At 36.4% G+C, this 19,410-nt stretch overlaps 1 protein-coding gene across 1 annotated transcript in view; it reads left to right on the forward strand.

Annotated features, from left to right (window-relative positions):
• Nucleotides 1-18,944, forward strand: part of Epyc (epiphycan) — a 30,259-nt gene extending 11,315 nt beyond the window's left edge. Inside the window, exons 2-6 of the mRNA XM_042263390.2 lie at nucleotides 7,741-7,915; nucleotides 13,625-13,783; nucleotides 13,897-14,099; nucleotides 15,432-15,527; nucleotides 18,394-18,944. Of these exons, the coding sequence (XP_042119324.1) occupies nucleotides 7,741-7,915; nucleotides 13,625-13,783; nucleotides 13,897-14,099; nucleotides 15,432-15,527; nucleotides 18,394-18,564 (804 nt within the window). The 3' untranslated portion in view covers nucleotides 18,565-18,944. The remainder of the gene's footprint in view (nucleotides 1-7,740; nucleotides 7,916-13,624; nucleotides 13,784-13,896; nucleotides 14,100-15,431; nucleotides 15,528-18,393) is intronic.
• Nucleotides 18,945-19,410: the final 466 nt, after the last annotated feature.

Raw genomic sequence — 19,410 nt, forward strand, 5'->3', positions numbered from 1 at the left:
AGAGAAACCAGGCAAGACATGGCTAGAAATGTGGAGGCAAAGACAGGAGGATCCCTGGAGTTGGATAGGTAACCAATCTAGCAAGTTTGTGAAGTTCAGGTTCAAAGGGATCATGTCATAAAAATAAGGTGAAAAATATGACTAAGAAGATACTCAACATTGACCCTCTATCCTATATACAAACATTCACATATCTCCCAACACAGATACATGTACATGTACATGAACATATAACACACACATACACACACGTAACATAAAATTAAGAAACTTTCATTCTTCTCTGTTTTTGTAATGCTACATAGATATTTTTCTCAAGGAACAAATTTCTACTCTGGGATTGGACTAGTCCTATCTTTTCCTTGCCTCCACTAATAGAGTGTATAACTTTCACTGATTCCATACATTTCTAGTTCTTTCTTTCCTTGGGCAAGTGCTGGTAAACTTCCATTGAGTTTGCAAGAGGCATGGATTCATTATGTGATTCTTAAGGTCCACAGCTGATCACAGATATCAAAACAGGAGTTATGATAGAAAACTTACTAACAACCTAAAGTGAAGCAAATGACATCAAAATGACTTTTCAAAATGCTACTCAATAGCCACATTTAGTCTGCAACAAATTTGACAAATGAATAAAGATTGAGGAGGATCAATAAATTTGGATAGCAAAAAGGCAAATAGGGAGATTCCAGAGACTGACATCATCAAGGCCAATAATCCATCATTCTCCAATCTTCTCCTATTGACAAGCTGAATTCTATCATGCTTATAATGGCAAACGTGACAGTATTCAACCAAAAGGTGTTTTATAATCCCTTTGGCAATAGTGTGTCTTGTTCTACCAAGCTTTGTAACTCTAAAGGGCTGTAGTAGAAAGTTTTCTCTGGTCCCACCCAGGCCCTCGGTGCCATAACCACTTATAAAAAAATCACTCAGAGGCTTAATATTAATTACCAATTGCATGGCCTATGGCAGGCTTCTTGCTGGCTATCTCTTCCAACATAATTCAGCCCATTTCTATTAACCTATATGTTGCCACATGGCTTTGTAGCTTACCAGTACTTTCACATTGTGCTTCTCCTGGTGGCGGCTCACAGTGACTCACTCCACTCTCCTTTCTTCTCTCCATAAATCTGCTTGGATTTCCTGCCTGCCTCTAAGCTGCCTTGCCATAGGCCAATGCAACTTTATCAACCAATCAGGGCAACACATGTTCACGGTGTACAAAAAGACATCCTACAGCAAAGAGCTTGCTTAGAAGAGTAATTTGTTTGATATTAGAATAGGAAAAAGTTAAATTAAAAGACATTAAAAAGTGGCCAAGTTAACTCACTAGAAATAAATAACTAGAATTTAGAAGGTTCCTCATACGGTATTTTCACCCCCTCGGCTGCTCCCATTTCACAAGATGACTGATGTTAACACACACTAAACTTTCTAACTTGTCCCCCTGACATGCTTACTTGGTGAATTTGGGAAACAAAGAGAAATGAAGCTTGAACTGAATCTAATATGAGATATAGGTATGTTTGCCAAACTGCACTCCTAATATTATTTAGAGACTTTCAATATGAACTAGATGATGCACTTTGGAGAGGATACCAGAAACTGAGGAAGTTTCCAGAGCTTGAGGAGCTAAGGTCAACAGAGTGTAAACTAAACGTGTATAAAACTCAAGGAGAAATCCTTCTAGCAATGAAAGATAGAATATTGCAATTTTCACCTACAATAAAAGGAAAAAAATAAACATATGAACTAAAGTGGAAAATCTCACAGTCTCTCAAAAGACAGATTAGAGTCTTCAAGTCAACTTTGATTTTTTTGCATTATTTTTACTTAAACATTCAACTGATTACAAGACATTAGCTACATTTTACAGTTACACATTTATGAAAAGTAAACATATATTGAGGCAAGCTGAAAAACTACTAAAAAGATTAGCATGTCCTGAATTACTAATCACATCATATCCTTGCAAGTCATTATTAAAATTTTTTTAATTTTTGTTGTTAACTTTTAAGTTGCTATACAAAGTCAATAGTTTTTGTTTTGGCATTTTCAAGTATATTTCATTCTTCTGTGTCCTCTTTTACACTGTCATACGTACTTCTGTCACATTGCTGCCCATGACCTTGTCCCAGCCCCATCCTCTGAAGTCTCTACCTCTCTTCCCACTGTACCTTTTGTAGTCTTATGGTCTACACACCACACACACACACACACACACACACACACACACACACACACACCACACCACATCACACCACACACACACACACCACACCACACCACACACCACACACACACACACACACACACACACACACACACACACACACAAGTTTGTACAGATTCGAATCTAGATTCTATGTGTGAGAGAAACTGTGGTGTTCTGCTTTCTAAGTCAGGTTTAGTTTTCTTAACATAATAACCTCCAAGTACCGATATTCTTGAAGATATCATTTCACTTCTTTTCAGTTAAATAAAAATCACACTGGGCATATATGCCTTATTTTCTTTATCCATTCATCTGCTGACGGGCGTATGAGCTAGTGTTAGCTCTCATGAACAGTGTGGTGGCAAGAAGCATGGATGTGAGAGAACTTAGGGCATGTGTCCAGGAATGGATGGTATAGCTGGGTGACATGGAAGCCACATCTTTAGTTTTTATTTACTTTTGTTGTTGTTTGGTTGTTCATTTGTTTTGTGATGACTCTTAAGTGAGCTTTCAGTGTTATTCATGGCTGATACATTTCCTTTTCTTGTTCTGTTTTATTCAGTTTGAGTACCAGGGTTATATTAGCTTCATTGAATGAGTTCGGTAGTGTTTTCTCCTTGCTTTTTATGTAACATTGTGAAAAATATTTGTATTATCTCCTAAATAAACATTTGGTATAATTCAAGTGTGAATTTGTGAATTCTTGGATTTTTTTTTAAATTCAGAGACATTTAACTATTGCTTTAGTCTTATTTGTTGGTATAGGTCTGTTTAAATTATTTATTTATTTTTGGTTTAAGTTTGCTATGTTATGTGTGTTTAGGGCTATATCAACTTCTTTAAGATTTTCCAGTTTTTTTTTTAATTAACATTAAAGCTATCCCTTAGTGACCTCACAGGTTTCATTAGAGACTATTGTAACATTTTCCTTGTTGTTACTAATTTTAATTGAATATCTTTCTGTCTTTCTTTGGATTGGTGTATTTAGAGAGTTGTCAGTCTTGTTTATCTTTCAAAGCACTAAAACTCTCATTGATTCTAGCCACTGTTAATTTAGTCTCAATTTCATTAATGTCTACTCTACTGTGTATTACTTCATACCATTCACTGCATTTGAGTTTGTCTTTCTGAGTCTCTTATGCATCATTAGCTTATTTATGTAAGCTCTCTCTGACATTTTAAAGTAAACACTAACAAACATACTTGCATAACCTTAAGATTTCCTCTTTGCAAGGCCTTAGGTACATCCTGGAGGGCCAAGAAAAGTCCTAACGTTACCATGAAATATGACAAGTCTATGCTATTTTTTAAGCAAAATGTTGATTTTCTAAAAAATTTTCAAACATTTGTTCAAAGTATAATCATAATGCTAAAGTGTAATTTTGGGTGGTACATCAAATGCTGAGTATTAAAAGTAAGAAAGCTGATATTATGGGGAGCTCACTCAAATTTAGTAATTGATTATTTCACAAAATACTACATAAAAATATCCATGAATTATAGTTTGAAGAAAGGAAGACAGAATCTCCAAATAGCAATAGCTGGAGACCTTAGAGTCCCCTTTGCATTTACTTCTTTTTCAATCACAAATACATTACTTTATGGAGACCCTCATTTAACACCTGGGTGCATATTAAGTGCTGATGCTAAAAGAACACTAAATATCAACAAAATACAGAATATTGGCTTTTATTAATTCAAACAGAATGTTCAAGAGGAGCAAGTAATTTGTGATCCTCAAGAAGTCTATACTGAAGGCAGCCTGTTCACCCTGATGCTGCTTTCCCTTTTTGTACAGAAGCATTTGAATGCCGTGTAATCACAACAAATCAAACAAGCAAATGCCCTCTTAGATCCTCTGTCTTTCTCGCCTCTCCAACATCTCTTCATTCATCTTAGTGTCACTGGGAGATGCAGTGTGTTACACCGTATACCCTTTTGCCCAATCAGCTTTACTTGCAAATGTTCATTGCATTGAGTCATTGGTTCAAGGCCTCTGGTTTCTGGAACACCATCATCACTGGATGTTCTCAAAAACTCCTTTCAGATGTCTTGTGGCTACCCTGAACTTCTAATTCATAAGTGTATTTTTATGTGCAAACGAATGTGAACATTGTCCAAGGTACTATAAAGGAGCCCATGAGAGGAAGAAAGATGTATGGAAGGGGGTGTGGACTGGGTAACAGAGCAAATAGTGTATGAAAATGGAAAGGGGGTCGTAAGTGTTGAGTGGGGGTTAGAGAAAAGGAGAGGAGAGGAGAGGAGAGGAGATGAGAGAGAGAGAGAGAGAGAGAGAGAGAGAGAGAGAGAGAGAGAGAGAGAGAGAGAGAGAGAGAGAAGCAGGTATGAGAGAGCAACCCCAACTAAGGACTGTAAAAGTGCAAAAGTGCTGTACAGAATCCCTTTGCTTTGTATGAGAATAACAAACTGAATAAATAAAAACAACTATTTTTAAAAAGAAAGATCTCTATGTTGAAGGGACTCTGACAAAGAAAACAGCCTAGGAGAACTATAGCTTCTATGTCTTAGCACACTCAGTTTTTGTATTATTCCTCTGAAATTAAGCCAAATAAATCAAGTAGTTTTACTAATAATGATACAATGACATGAATCAGTCAGATGTGTTTTTTCACAAAAAAAACCATGAATTTGGTCAAAATAATTTTGACAAAATACTATTGTCACTTAAAATAGCACAACATACTTTCATAAGAAGATTCTTCTATGTATAAGAATAATACTGCTAATGACAAGAAATGCAAATATTAAATATTTTGCAGGATTATTGATATTAATATTAATATTTTAGTACAAATCTCAGTACTGTTTGATATAAAAATACATAAGTGCATTTATTTTTATTGAGATGCTTTCTTCAAGTAGCAGACACTTGGTCTTACTCTCACCATGTCTTGTCAGGTCCTGTGCCCCGAGAGGGAACTATGTGCTGGGATGACTACCTGGAATCCCAGCTCTGCAGGATACAAACACTGACTAGCCCTGAAGTGATCAATTCTTACTTGGAAATCACCTCTCCTTGCCATCATCTGCTGAGTTCTCCAAACCCATGACACTGTCTCCAGTTGGTGTCATTTCTTATATCCACTCTTTTGTAGAAATAGAATATACTCCTTAACATAGTCTACCATGATAAACACTACAGTTCATGGTCATGTAAGCAAGGTACTAGGAACACACAAGTTACTACAATGCCAAAATTTAAAAAAAAAACCCATAAAGTTAAAGTTTGTTTTGCTACCTGGCACTAGGTTAATGTTAATTTCTTCAAGTGTAGTGATTAGGTTTTTTAATGCTTATAAAGCTCAGAGAGATATAATACCCTGATTAAAAAGTCAAGTCATAGGAAGCAAATCAGAGTAAAAGCAAGAGATAGAGGAAGAAAAGAATAGAGAAAAAAATCTGAAATAATCAATGGATATTTACAGAAGAGACTCAGTTGTGCTTTCCTTTGAGTGATCCCAATGATAGCTGAAGGATATTTGGGGGTGGGGGTATTTATACCCACAATTAGGTTTCCGAAGCATAAGTATAAAGTCTATCATTCTGACAGACAGGTGTTCACAATTCCCTGACCGCAATTTTTTTTTTTTAGAAGAAATTGCTTCTAACTTCATATTTGCAGTTTGAAGACTGTTAAAAGAGGGGAAAGACGGGAGCCCAAACAACTTCTATTTAATAGTCAGAATAAATGTGTCTACCAGGCAGAAGACTCTGTAGGCACAGTACAATGGGGTTACAGTTCTGCAATTTTGCTGAAATGAAAATGCATTCCCTTTCCTTGGTTAAAAGGTTGTTCTTTTTATTTTCAAGCAAGCATGAACAAAACAATTTCTGATGAACACCCAAAGCTGTTTGGCCTCATTATATCGGATGACAAACGAGACCTTACAGCTTCACATCAAATCAGTGGAAAAACAATTATCTGGAAAAAAAAAAAGTGGGGCAGGGGATGTGCAAACATTTTCCTACAAAGTTAAAGATTCAAGGCTCTGCATCTGGAATATTTCCCTCCCTTTAGAGAGCTCCTCCATTCTGTGAAACATCTGTCTCAATTTCCGCCCTTCCTGGAGCCTACTTTTAGTCTCTGGAAAGCTATTCTTCTGAAGCTGCCTCGCTATGAGCACGCTGATGGAAACCGTGTGTCTCTCTGTAGATGCACCCCAGCTTCTCAGCTGGAGATTTCTGGCCAGGCTTTACTGAATCTTTCTGGATGGCTCCTACATGATCAAGCAATTTGCTTTTAGATTTCATGTTTTGAATTCTTGAAAATAGGCATTGCCACATCCGCTGATTCTTAGCAGAAAATCCTTAAGGTTATCTGTAGATATGAATTAAAACCATCTTGGACAAGAATTTTTTTGAAAAATAATATCCATAAATCTTATGGGTTGCCTATTATGCTGAATCCTAGAATACAAAGATAAAGGCTTAATTTAGTGTTTACTACTTAATAGGCCTGGGTAAGAAATTAATCAATCAGCAGAAATCTAAGGTAGAAAGGGGATAAAATAGAGAGAGAGCCTATGAAATTGTTCCCTTAAAAATATTATTTTAATTAGCAATGAAATGTATAAAGATCTATCAAAAGTGGCATGAAAAATACATGTATCTTTAAAAAAATTCACATGGTGTATAAAACAAGCAGTAAATAAGCAGCCTAATTATATTCCTGTTTTTAAAAGGTTAAGTAGTTGTTACACCATTCTGGTAATAAATAACTTAGAAGTCATTTGTGGGATTTTGCCTTTTTAATGAGCAAAAATAAAGGCAGATGGGTGTGTAGCGATGTGATCAATCAAGAATGTAAGATTTCTGGGGACATCAAGATAATAACAGACAGCAGAACCAGGACATTGCTGCTCTAAATGTCTTAAGCAAATTCCCATCTGGAGCTTACAAGGTCATCGAGAAGAACACCCTTACCAAGAAACAGAAAGGAATAAACACTAGTGTAAATGAAAGGTACTGGAGATGATGGTGCCTCGAAATAATTTTAGAAACAACAACTTGTAACAAAAAGGTGTAAGGTGAAAAGATAGTGACATTTGAAAAAAAAAAAACAGTATTTTGAAAAATGTATTTTTTTTTACCATTTGCAAATGCCCCCATTGCCAAATCTCTCAAAAATGTCAATTTTAACATTATCAGATATTGTTGCTGTATCCATGTGGAAATGTATGTAAGACATCATATCTCATAATTAAATCAGTAAGTGAGATACTTTGAAACCTATCAAATGAAGAAATAGATGAAGTTAAAAGAAAATAGCAAAAAAAAAAATGCTATTCAAACCAGTTCCCAAGATTTGAGAAACAAACTTAATTGAAAACAATAACAGCATTTCTTGGAGACTTGCTGCCTCAAGCTGGTGGGCGAGGCACACTGTGCTAAACATAAGAACACGGGTGACATCTTGTGGCACAAATGGGCACGTTTCAAATTTGTACCATGGACATAGAGGGTGATTGAGGTTGCTGTGAAATTCTGCTTGTTTTCAGGGTGAAAAAGTGACGGAGAGGCTTTCTGGGAACAGAGAACTCCTCACCCCAGGCCCACAGCTAGGGGACACTCAGGACGAGGACAAGGATGAAGAATCCACTCCCCGGCTGATAGATGGCTCTTCCCCACAGGAGCCAGAATTCCCAGGGCTTCTGGGTCCACACACCAATGAAGGTCAGATAAGTTGAAACTGAATTATAACTGCATACACTTTGCGGTCTCTCAAAAATGTCAAGCTTTATCTCACTGCACAAGGAGTCTGTCTTGTCCATGCCTAAAGACATTTCTTATTACAGACTCATTCTTGTTCAAACTCCTTAATATAGGTAACTGTGAGTGCTTAGCTACTGATAGAACAGCTACAGGAATGCCCACTACAACCGAGGGCTCAGGAAATATCTTGGAAGAGGGAGCTCAAAGAATATGGGTTTTGAAGGATGGAGGCGGGGTGCTATGAAATGCTGCCCTGTGGACACGATATAGCTGTTGCACTCAAAACATCACAGCAGTAGTTACCTGCACAAGATCAAGACAGTTAAAAGTTTCAGTATGGGTGAGAGAAGCGCTCCAAAGACTCTACCTGTCCTAGTGAGGGAGTAATTGGGTTCCCAATGCTGTAATGAAAAAAGAAACTCAACAATCATGTGCATGTGGGCAGCCTTAACTGAACTCAGTGGGTCAAAATAAATAAGAGTATATGAAGTTAGGAGGGAGATGAGAAATGATCAAATAATCAGACTCAGGATGAAAATATTTGCCAGGCTTGTATTACTGGAAGTCTTTTCGTGGCATGTATTTCCAGAACACAGCATTCAATGAACTCATGAAAACTCTTTCTCTGAGATCAAGGCAGCAAAGTTCAAAGTCATAATGATGTTGATTAGAATAAGGATAGTATGTGCTAATTGGGCATCTGGTGTCTGTGGACCTTAGCAAGAGCACACTATATCCTTCCATTACCTTTTACGATCTGTTAGTAATACTCTTTTTATCTTGTCACTAAGAAAGGCATAATTAGAAAGGGTAGTGATTTCAGGCTGCAAGTCAACTTGTTGGGATTCCAGACTGTACTTTTAGGAAAACGTTGGTTCTCCCCACCTCTCAGTCTGAGAAAGTAGATCTCTACAAGTTACGTATCCTATGTAGCTACCTCTTTATATATCCGTTTCCCTTCTACATTTCCTTATGCCCTGACCATTCAACTCCCTGTTTAAATTTTCAATTATTAAAACTGAGTTCTACAGTAAAGTCACATCCTTTCTATCCCATCATTTACAGTGATTTATGTCAACTCCTGGCAAAAATCACAAAACTCTGGAGTAGGAATGATCACCTCCTTTATTAACAAAAAAACTAAAACACTATTATGTTATAAATTTGTGCAAAATCATCAAAGTGAACTGGTGGTCATGGAATGCAGACATGGACACAAAAATCTCAGGCCATTTTCTTTAAGGAATATATCACATTCTTTCCACATAGTTAAATTTCTATGTAATAGAATGTCACAAACAGAGCCAAGAAGATACACATATAAGGAAGTGGTGTAAATTCCACAAAGAAAGCACCCACATAGGAAAACTAAATGTGTCTAGAGCAGTTAGAATAGTTTGGAAATTTCAGTCTTTCAAAATCTGGCCACATGGGGTAACAGTTGAGCCTTGGGCTTTTAAAAGATATTTTTAGATTATAATTGTACCATTTCCCCCCTTCTGTTTCATCCCTACAAATCTACCCAAGCCTCCTTGCTTTCTGTTGGTCCAGGGACAATACAGACACACACTACACAATCTCTAATTTATTTACTTTTTAAAGAATTACATACATGATTACTACATTTACATCTTACTCTCTTCTCTCCAAGTGCTCCTTTTGTTTTCTCCAAATCCCTCTCAATTTCAATTTGGTGGCCTTTTTCTTTTATTATTATCAGCTCACACAAACATGCCTACGTGCGCGCGCACACACACACACACACACACACACACACACACACACACACACACACACACACACCACTATGCGAGTTTCTTTATATATAGCATCCTGAGTCCATTTAGTGTTGCTCCTATACCCAAGTGTGTTGGGGCTGACCACACAGGACTGGATAACCCACCTGGGAGCCTGTCCCTGAGTAAAACTGTTTTCCCCTCTCTCAGTAGCCACAGACTATATTTAGTTCTTATTCTGGGGGCAAGATCTTGTGAAATTTCCCACATCCATATTGGCAAGTCTACTAGCATTGTTATTATGCAGGACTTTGTGTGGACAGCCATTTTTTTTTTATATTTCACGGCTGTATCTTCCCTGCCTGCTCTAAAAGACCCTCTCTAATAGCAGGCATCCTGATCATCCAGGTCATACAATCTTTCTACACCCTCTTGCATAATTTCCCCTAAGACTTAGCTGTAGGAGTTGCAATGTAGATACATCAGTTGTAGCTGGGTACCTCACAGTCTATGAGTTTTGACCAGTTATGGATCTCCGTAAGTGTCTCCCTCATCTGTTGTGAAGAGAAACTTTGATGACCGAAAATTGCTCTTTTTCTATTAAGAATGTTTTTTATTCATTTTTCATACCAGTCACAAATCTCTTCCCTCCCCCCACCCCTCCAGCCTTCCCCCTACAACCCACCACCCATTCCCTCCTAAAATAGGGAGTCAGCAGAGTCTGGTACATTCAGTAGAGGCAGGTCCAAGCCCCTCTTCCTGCCTCAAGGCTGTGCAAGGTGTCCCACCATAGGTAGTGGGCTCCAAAAAGCCAGCTCATGCACCAGCAATGGATCCTGACCCTACTGGGGTCTCTTAAGCAGATCAAGCTACCCAACTGTACTCTTCTCTGTGGACATAAGCATAAGTATTTAGAATGTATTTAGAAAGTTAGAAATTATATTGGTTTAGAAAAATAGTTTTAGTATGTTTTCCTCTAGAGTCTATGACCTCCCACGTCGTGAATAGTTGGCTAGGTTTACAATACAAGGCTTGTACACAGGCCCAGCATCTCTCTTACCCATGCCATCCCCATATTCCCAAGCCTATCCCTGTTAGCCTAGCTTGAGCACAATCTTTTTAAAAGCTATAGTCAAATTTGGTTTCAGTAATTTTTGAAAGAGTATCAAAAATTGATATTTTTCTTACTTTTGTAACTGAGTAGACTGAGGATATGTAATGAAGTTAAAACTTAAGTTACATTTTAAATTCCAGAAAAGAAGCATACACGTATGAATGTTTAACAGGGTGGAAAATTTTAAAATTCAAAACTTTTTGTTTATCAAATTAATCCAATCCAAATGGTCACAATATCTGAGCAGTGAAAAAAAATCACAATCCATGTGAATATGTATAAATTATTCTGTGCAAGTAATGGCAAAATATAAGACAACACTGTAAAAATCAAACACCCTAATTTAAGACTTATTAGTGGAAATAATGAAATTTTAATGACTAGAGGACATCACAAAGATTAAATAGTTTGCAGATCCTCTTTAAAAACTTCTTTTTACTTTTTTTGGCTAAACCATTTTTATTCTGAAGTTCTTACCGATTTAAAGAAAACAATAAGATATTAATGGATACATTATCAGTTCTTGATCAGAAATGACAAAAAAGACCCCTTTAACTAAAGGGAACAAACATTCCTCTTAGTCTGAGTATGAGTATTCTAGGAAAGTTCCAGGTAAACTGGTGCCTGAACAATGCTAAGTTACATTTTTTTAATTTTCTCCCCTTCCCTCTCCTAGTCTAGAATATAAGTTGCTTCTTTCACCTCATAGTCTTTCAGCTGTCCCAAAGCTACTTCCTCTCCTCCATTCACCTCATCCCTCACTGCTCTCATCCATGTCTATCTTTTTTACCCCTCAGCTCATCAATGTCTTACTTCACAGAGAAAATGCACTCTTCAGTCATAACAGATCCACACTCTGCCTATATTAACAATCACCCCTCCATCCATTTATTCCTAGTATAACTGAGAGACTGTATGTCTTCCCACTTGTGGGGTATTGATCCTTTTTTTATTTCTGTGCAACAAGGTCCAATTCCTACTACTTCTGCTATGGAGTTCCTACTTGCAATCCCTCTCACTGTGATTACCTACCCCGATGGTTGATTTTAATTGTCAACTTGAAACAAATTGGAATCACCTGCCAAGGGAGTCTCAGCTTGGGATTGTCTATATCAGACTGGCCTTTGGATGTATCTGTGGAGATTGTCTTGATTACCCTAAATGAAGATAGAAGATCCAGCATTAAAGTAACTGACACCATTGTCCAGTTCAGGACCATGACTTGTGTTACAGGAATAGGAAAGCCTACTTGAGTACCAAGCATGCATGTTATTTCTTTCTGCTCTTGGTTGTGATGTGACAAGCTGCTCCAAGCACCTGCTGTTGTAACTTCCCTGTAGTGATGGAGTGTAACCTAGAACTGTAAACTGACATAAACCCATGGTACATTAGTTCATTTGCAGGGGAGAGTCAATTTATCTTATCACAGTATTGGAAATGAAGGTAGAACACATTGCTTTACCAAAGCACAAATACATCTTAGTTATTTTGCCCATCAATCTTTTCAGTAAACACCTATAGGACATTGTCTTGTTTTTCTTCCCTCCAATTTTATCTGTAAGAGTTTATAATTTGGCATCCTTGCCATCATTATACAGACTCTACAAAGGCTGAATATCCCTGCAATACCAAGTTCAAGAACATTTTCATGGCTTATTCTAGCAAACTAAGCTAATTAAATATCCTTTCCTTTCAAACTCTTCCTCCATTTGGTGTCCACCAGTATGGCCCTATGGCCCATTTTCATACTTTCTGATCATTTTTGTCTCCTTCGAAGCTTATCATTCTTCAGGTAATAGTAAGCAGGTCATGAAATAAAGACATTCTCTTCCCCTCCCTCCCCCACTCTCAACCCCCTCCGTCTCTGCTGTCATCATTGCCATAGCCGAGCAACCACAATGTATCATGTACACCACATCTCTATCTGCAGCTCGTATCCTCGCATCCCCCTTGGCCCTCTTTCAGTCTGTCCACCCTCCCAGGCAGAGTGAGCTGGTAACGAGGAGACAGGCACAGTTACTCTGTCCATCTATAAGAGAGGGAAGACCTCCTGTAGCACAAGACAAAAGGGCTCTTACCTGGAGTATGGTTGGCCTCCTCCGAGTTTAGCTGCAAGGACTGTCTTTGAGTCTTAGAGAATGGTCTTTGGCAAATGTGCCTTTCATTTCCTGTCATATTCTTCTTTTACTCACCTATGTTTCAACTCCTTTCTATGTATATTGCAGGTTGACATTTGCTGCCTCTGAGATTCCCTCTCATGATTCTCCCACTAAGCCAAATGACTCTATATTTATGTTCATATCAGATTTTGAGATATCAGTTTCTGTGGTTAGCATTCATCTTACATAATACATCAAAAAGCAGGGCTGTATGTCTTTTTTCACCAGTGTTTCAGTAGCCACCATCATATCATGTATATGAAATACATATGTATTGAATGAATAACTATCAGTTTGTATGATCTTCTCTTGAAACACATTTTAATGAAATATTTAGATATTGAGTCATATATGTAATGAATACATGGTGATTTAACTTTATAAAAAATATAAACCCAATGTTTATGTTTTGAAAACAAAATTCCTTCTAGGTATAAAAGTAATAGCCTTAATATATCCATTAAAATAGGATTACAATGTTGTAGATGCTTTAACTTATTGATTTGACTTTAATGTATCATTTGCCAAAAATGCTTTGAGAGAATGTGAAATACATCAGGAAATTCTGAGTGATATTTTAATCATTACTACAAAATAATCAGAACTACATTGTCCTTAGAATTCTTTTACTGATATATAATTATTTACCTATACATTTCAGACTTTCCAACCTGCCTTCTGTGCACTTGTATAAGTACCACTGTATACTGTGATGACCATGAACTTGATGCTATTCCTCCACTCCCTAAGAAGACTACATATTTCTATTCGCGCTTTAACAGAATTAAAAAGATCAACAAAAATGACTTTGCAAGCCTAAGTATGGATATTTTATTACAGATCTACTGCAAATTTGTGATTTGTGGTTCGTGTTTTATTTGAGTAAACCACACTGAAGAATATTTAGCTACTGACATCACTTTTTTTTTCTAGGTGATTTAAAAAGGATTGATCTGACATCAAATTTAATATCGGAGATTGACGAAGATGCATTCCGAAAGCTGCCTCGTCTCCAGGAGCTTGTCCTACGTGACAATAAGATAAGGCAGCTTCCAGAATTGCCAGCCACTCTGACATTTATTGATATCAGCAACAATAGACTGGGAAGGAAAGGGATTAAGCAGGAAGCATTTAAAGTAAGTTTTAGGTGTCACATGGTAGCCCTCATCCTCCCCTTCCTCATTTGTCATGGAGTAGCCATTTCATGCCTCCAAAATGATTTCATGGAATAGTACCAGTCAGTAACTTGTAAAATAAACTTCCCTGCATTACTTATGGAAACTTTGAAAATAGGATAGATTCCGGTTTATTCTAAGAGGGGTCAAGCACCAAGAGTGGAGAGTAGGGCTCAAATTAGAAGTGAGTGGTAATTGGACATATGTCTGCTTTTAAAAGCTCCTGGAAAAGGCTCACATCAGAAAATTGAGGTTTCTTTAGAACTCCACCTAGAGGCCGATAAAATGTTGTTAGGTGATGGGCAGGGAGCAGAAGTGCTCTGAAGACACAAGGCCATAGAGAGTCTAGATTGTGACAGGCGGTGGTGGAGCACGACTTTAATCCCAGCACTCGCGAGGCAGAGGCAAGCAGATTTCTGTGAGGTCGAGGCCAGCCTGGACTACAGAGTGAGTTCCAGGACAGGCTACAAAGCTACACAGAGAAACCCTGCCTTGAAAAACCAAAAAAGAGTCTAGATTGAGTTATCCTTTGGGAACTTGTTTTGTAAGTTAAAAAATTGAATTTGGAGGTCCTGCTTAGAACAATGCTGCAATCTAAGAACAATATCAACTGGCTGTCTTACACACTCCCCCATCCCATTCAAAATTTTCCTCTAGATAAAGGTTGAATGATGAGTTTTTACTTGGTTTTTGAAGGCAAACATATTATACTCAGGGAGATGGTGTTGGTTGGTGTAAACTTGTTCTTAAGTTTCTCTGTTAATTATGCTGCCAATGGTAGCTAAGAAGGTTAGGGAATCACATGGTAGACTGGCAAGGGTTGAAATTAGAGGGCATGAGTGGAGATGAGTCATTGCTTTACTGTGCTGTTTGCTTAGCATAGAACAGTTATTGTCTAAATGTTTTCTGTCTTGCCTTGCTATCATTTTTCTTATTTTTCTTACAAAGCAACCAGTCTTTGGCTAAAAAGAAATTTTTATTTCTCCAAACCTATAAAATAAAGGAAGCTCTTGCTATGTATGAAAAACAATCTTAAGGATCTAATTTCAAAAAGTATTCCATGGAAAATAGCTACCTTGTGTAAACTGAGAAAGAATATTGTACATAAGTGTTTTCTAAGAGACTGAAAATCATTTTCATTTTCATAAAGAAGTATGTTTGTAGTCAAATTTTCAAAAAATTGAATTGTATTGTTTAGTGCTTTAGAGAACAGGGTCCCCAAAGGGACATGCTAATTTACAAATCACTGCATGGAGAAGAAACTTAGCAAGCCTTCCATATGGGTGTTTACAGGACATGTATGATCTCCACCATCTCTATATCACGGATAATAGCTTGGACCACATTCCTCTGCCACTTCCAGAAAGTCTACAGGCTCTTCACCTTCAGGTAGGTTTCTTATGACAAGATAAGCCTGAAAACTCCAGTGAGAACAAATGCAAATAGAAGGAGCCAGGACTAACACACTTACTTATCCACCATGACACATTGACGTGTGCCTTGCTTTTCTCTGCTCCTGTCTCCCCACACATTTATTCCATCAGCAAATAAAGTGTTTGCACCTTCATGGTGCTGTCTATTCTGCTAAATGGCTGGTAACCCCAGTCATTATCTTTGTTATTTTAGAAATAAAACTTAGATAACAGAGATTTTTCTTTGAATTAAAAGCTTCACCTGGAAGGAAAAAATGCATAAGGATCACAAAGGGAAAATAAAAATCTAGCTTGATATCTAGTTTTCAGAAAAACCTGTCAATTTTATTTTCTTGTATACATAAAATTTTATATTGAACTAAGTACAGTCCAAAGGCATCCACATGTCCTGAAAAAATGACAATTCTCCAATTCTTCAGTTAAAGAAACTGCAGGTTTTTTTCTTTATCTTCTCTTTTTTAAAACCAACACACACATTTGAAAGTTTGCAATGATTCAGATCCTATTAAGCAACATTTTATTTTTAGAGGAATAAGTGAAAACACATTTTCAAAAATGCTGTGATCTAATAGTTTCTAAATATCTTTCACTGTCATCCATATGAACACAATGTGCTCAGTGAAACATTTTTAGTTGTTGAAACAATGGGAGATAATTTGCTTCATATGCTCATGCAAGTAATTTGCTTTATAGCTATATTCAGCTTTCTCTAGTATTTTCTAATTTTTGGTGGGATAAACAAATAGGAAAAAAATCCATTATTTTCTGAAATACAACCTGTTATAAAAAGGGATTTTACTTTGCAAGAGGTAGTCTTTGGTTCCAATGATTTTCTCTGTACGTTGTGTTAACATTTACTTCTGCATTTTTCTTATTACTAGTAATGTTTACATTTCCATATTTTTTGTACTTCTGTAAATATCTGAGATCTGGATAATGGTTTCCTGAATTTTCCTGCTCATATTCATTTCCTTAATACATCATAATCTTTTACAAACTACCCCAACTAATAGAAAAGAAGAATACATCCTGACTCATCATTCAAACATTAATTTTATCCAAATAAAAAATTAGACTTAGGCAAAGCTATCAACAGAAGAGAAAACTGCAAATCAATGCATGTTATGAACATAATCTAACATGTAAAAGTAATGACATACCATTAGCAAGTAGCATTTATTTCAAGAATAAAAGAATAGTTTAACCATTATCAGTTAAATGTTATAAATATGCTATAGTAACAGAATAAAACTACAGACTGACCTTGAACTTGCCAGGGAACCTCTTGCTTTTGCCTCCTCAGTGTACAAATTTTAAGTGCACACTATCACCACAAACAAAACTATTCTCTTTAAAAATGTCACACATCTTAATACATAGAATACATTTAACAAAACAATGATAAACTTTGTGCAATCACAGCCGCAACACAAATGAACAGGTAAGAAGGTCTAGATGAAGTCCTAATACCCTAGTACCACAGAACAGAAAACTGGGTTTATTAAGATGCACACACTTCTCAGATTCATTTCCAATTTTTGGCATGTAGCAATTTATAATGAACTTACTATGCCCTTTGCATAGCATAGGGTCTCAACAGTGTAACAGACTATAAGATCAACGCATTGCTGTATTCTTCCATATTATGATAAGACTCATAATCCATCATATACTATTCCATGATATTAGAAGAGCAACTGTATCTCTGCATACTGGCAGTAAACAAGTCTACAATGAGCTAATACTCATACCTACAACTATTTGTCAGATTTCAAGGAAATGTGTATTCTGCCATTCGGGGTGTAAAACATTGTAGCTGCTTGGAAAATATGTCAAGATTTCCTCCAAATAAAAAAAATATAGTTACAACTCAAAGATTTGGTATCTGTTTAAGTGCAAAAGAGAAAGGATACATACATCTCCATATAAAACTTGCATACAAATATTCATGAAAACTGTTTTCATGAAAGCCTGAAGGTATGGTTGTATTGCGTAAGAATTTACTTTTTCATTAACAGATAAGTTGATAAATTAGAATATATACATTTAATGCAATACTCTCAGTTGGTAGAAAATAAGAAACACTACCATATACTATAATCTACATCAATTTTTAAGATATGCCACTAAGTGAACTTGTGTTCACTGCCTCTTAAGCTAATTTGAAATGGCCACTTTCTCTTTCTCTCAATATTCAATATTTTTGGAAATATGCATTTCTTTTAGAAGATCACACTTCATAATTCTACATATGTAAAATGCTCAGAACAGAGAAATCCATGAAAATGGAAAGTATGTCAGTAGCTGTCTAGGACTTGTGGCCAAAGAGGAAAAGTGTATTTCCCCAACATCTACTTGGGAGCAAAGAGGAAAAGTGTATTTTTCCCAACGTCTGTTTCCTTCGTTTCTCACTTCACTTCAGCCATGTTGAGTTGAATGTTAACTGTGCAGAGGCAGCTCCATGCTTGTTTTTTCTCTTCCCTGGATATTCTACCCTTGGCTCTCCCCAGGCCCATGCCTTCTTGCTACTGCATTGTCTTCAATGTTTTCATCATTTTTAGAATCAGTTTTTTCCTTCAATAATCTTCACCATCTACTTGTATTCCCCATATGCTCCATACTGGTAAGAATCTATCTGTCTTGTTAATTAATTTATCCCTATGGCACAAACAATTCTTGGTGTATAATAATCAAATACTGCATAGTCTTGACTGACAGAATACATACAAGAATTAGAAGAGGTGACTCAAAATAGACTGCAGTTTTATTCCAAACCTTAGGTGTGTTAAGTCTTGTCTTTTCACTTTTTTGTCTTCTTTTAGAATAACAACATTCTGGAAATGCACGAGGATACATTCTGTAATGTTAAAAATTTAACCTATGTCCGTAAGGCATTGGAGGATATTCGACTGGATGGAAACCCTATCAACCTCAGCAAAACTCCTCAAGCGTACATGTGTCTACCTCGTTTGCCCATTGGAAGTTTTGTCTAATGTTAGAATGTTAGGCAAACATCACGATTGTGATGCTTCTTGTAGCCAAGGGACTCATAGCTCTCTTCAGAAACAAACTCAGTGTATTTCAGATACATTGAAGAATGTGGCATGATTATAGAAAGCAATAAGCTAAGGGTGTTAAGATAAAATAAGGATTTAATAATTTAACTAAACATGAGTTAGGTATAAGTTTATGAAATATGTAGAGAGTAATTGAAATGACAACCTATTTCAGCTACTCTTACAAACTACATACAATTTGAAAATTTTAGGGGTTTATATTAAATATGTAAGAAAGAAAACATTTGAAATGAATACTTTAGATATGTTGATAAGATGTACACATTTTAATTGAACTTGTCTAGTCTTTATTTTCACTGGTGTATGGTTCCCACCTAATTCATGTAAGAAAGCAAAGGAAATTAAATGTGTTTGAAAAATACATGGTCTTGTGAGAAAGTGTTTCATATAACCATGGTGTGCTGTTTCCTAATGACATCTGTCATCTTTAAGACCCATCAACTCATTCTACACCCTTGATTACCCGAGTAGTGACCTGTATTTCTCTAGCTTTGAAAATAATATATGGGATATGCAACATATTGAAGATACTGTGGTAACAACACTAAGGAAGAGCAGAAAAAACCTTATAAGGAGAGTGGATTATTTTTGAAATCTTTGAAAATTAATCATAATGTAAATACATGGTTCAAAACTGAAACAATGGAAAAGATTTGCCTTCAGGAGCAAGACCACAAGCTCCAGTCACTGATCTTATATAACTCTATAAAAATTTCTCCCAGAAAAAAAAATAAAAATAATTCTGCCTTTTATAGAAATATA

The sequence above is a fragment of the Peromyscus maniculatus genome, chromosome 18, assembly GCF_049852395.1.
Source record: "Peromyscus maniculatus bairdii isolate BWxNUB_F1_BW_parent chromosome 18, HU_Pman_BW_mat_3.1, whole genome shotgun sequence".
Lineage (NCBI taxonomy): Eukaryota > Metazoa > Chordata > Mammalia > Rodentia > Cricetidae > Peromyscus > Peromyscus maniculatus.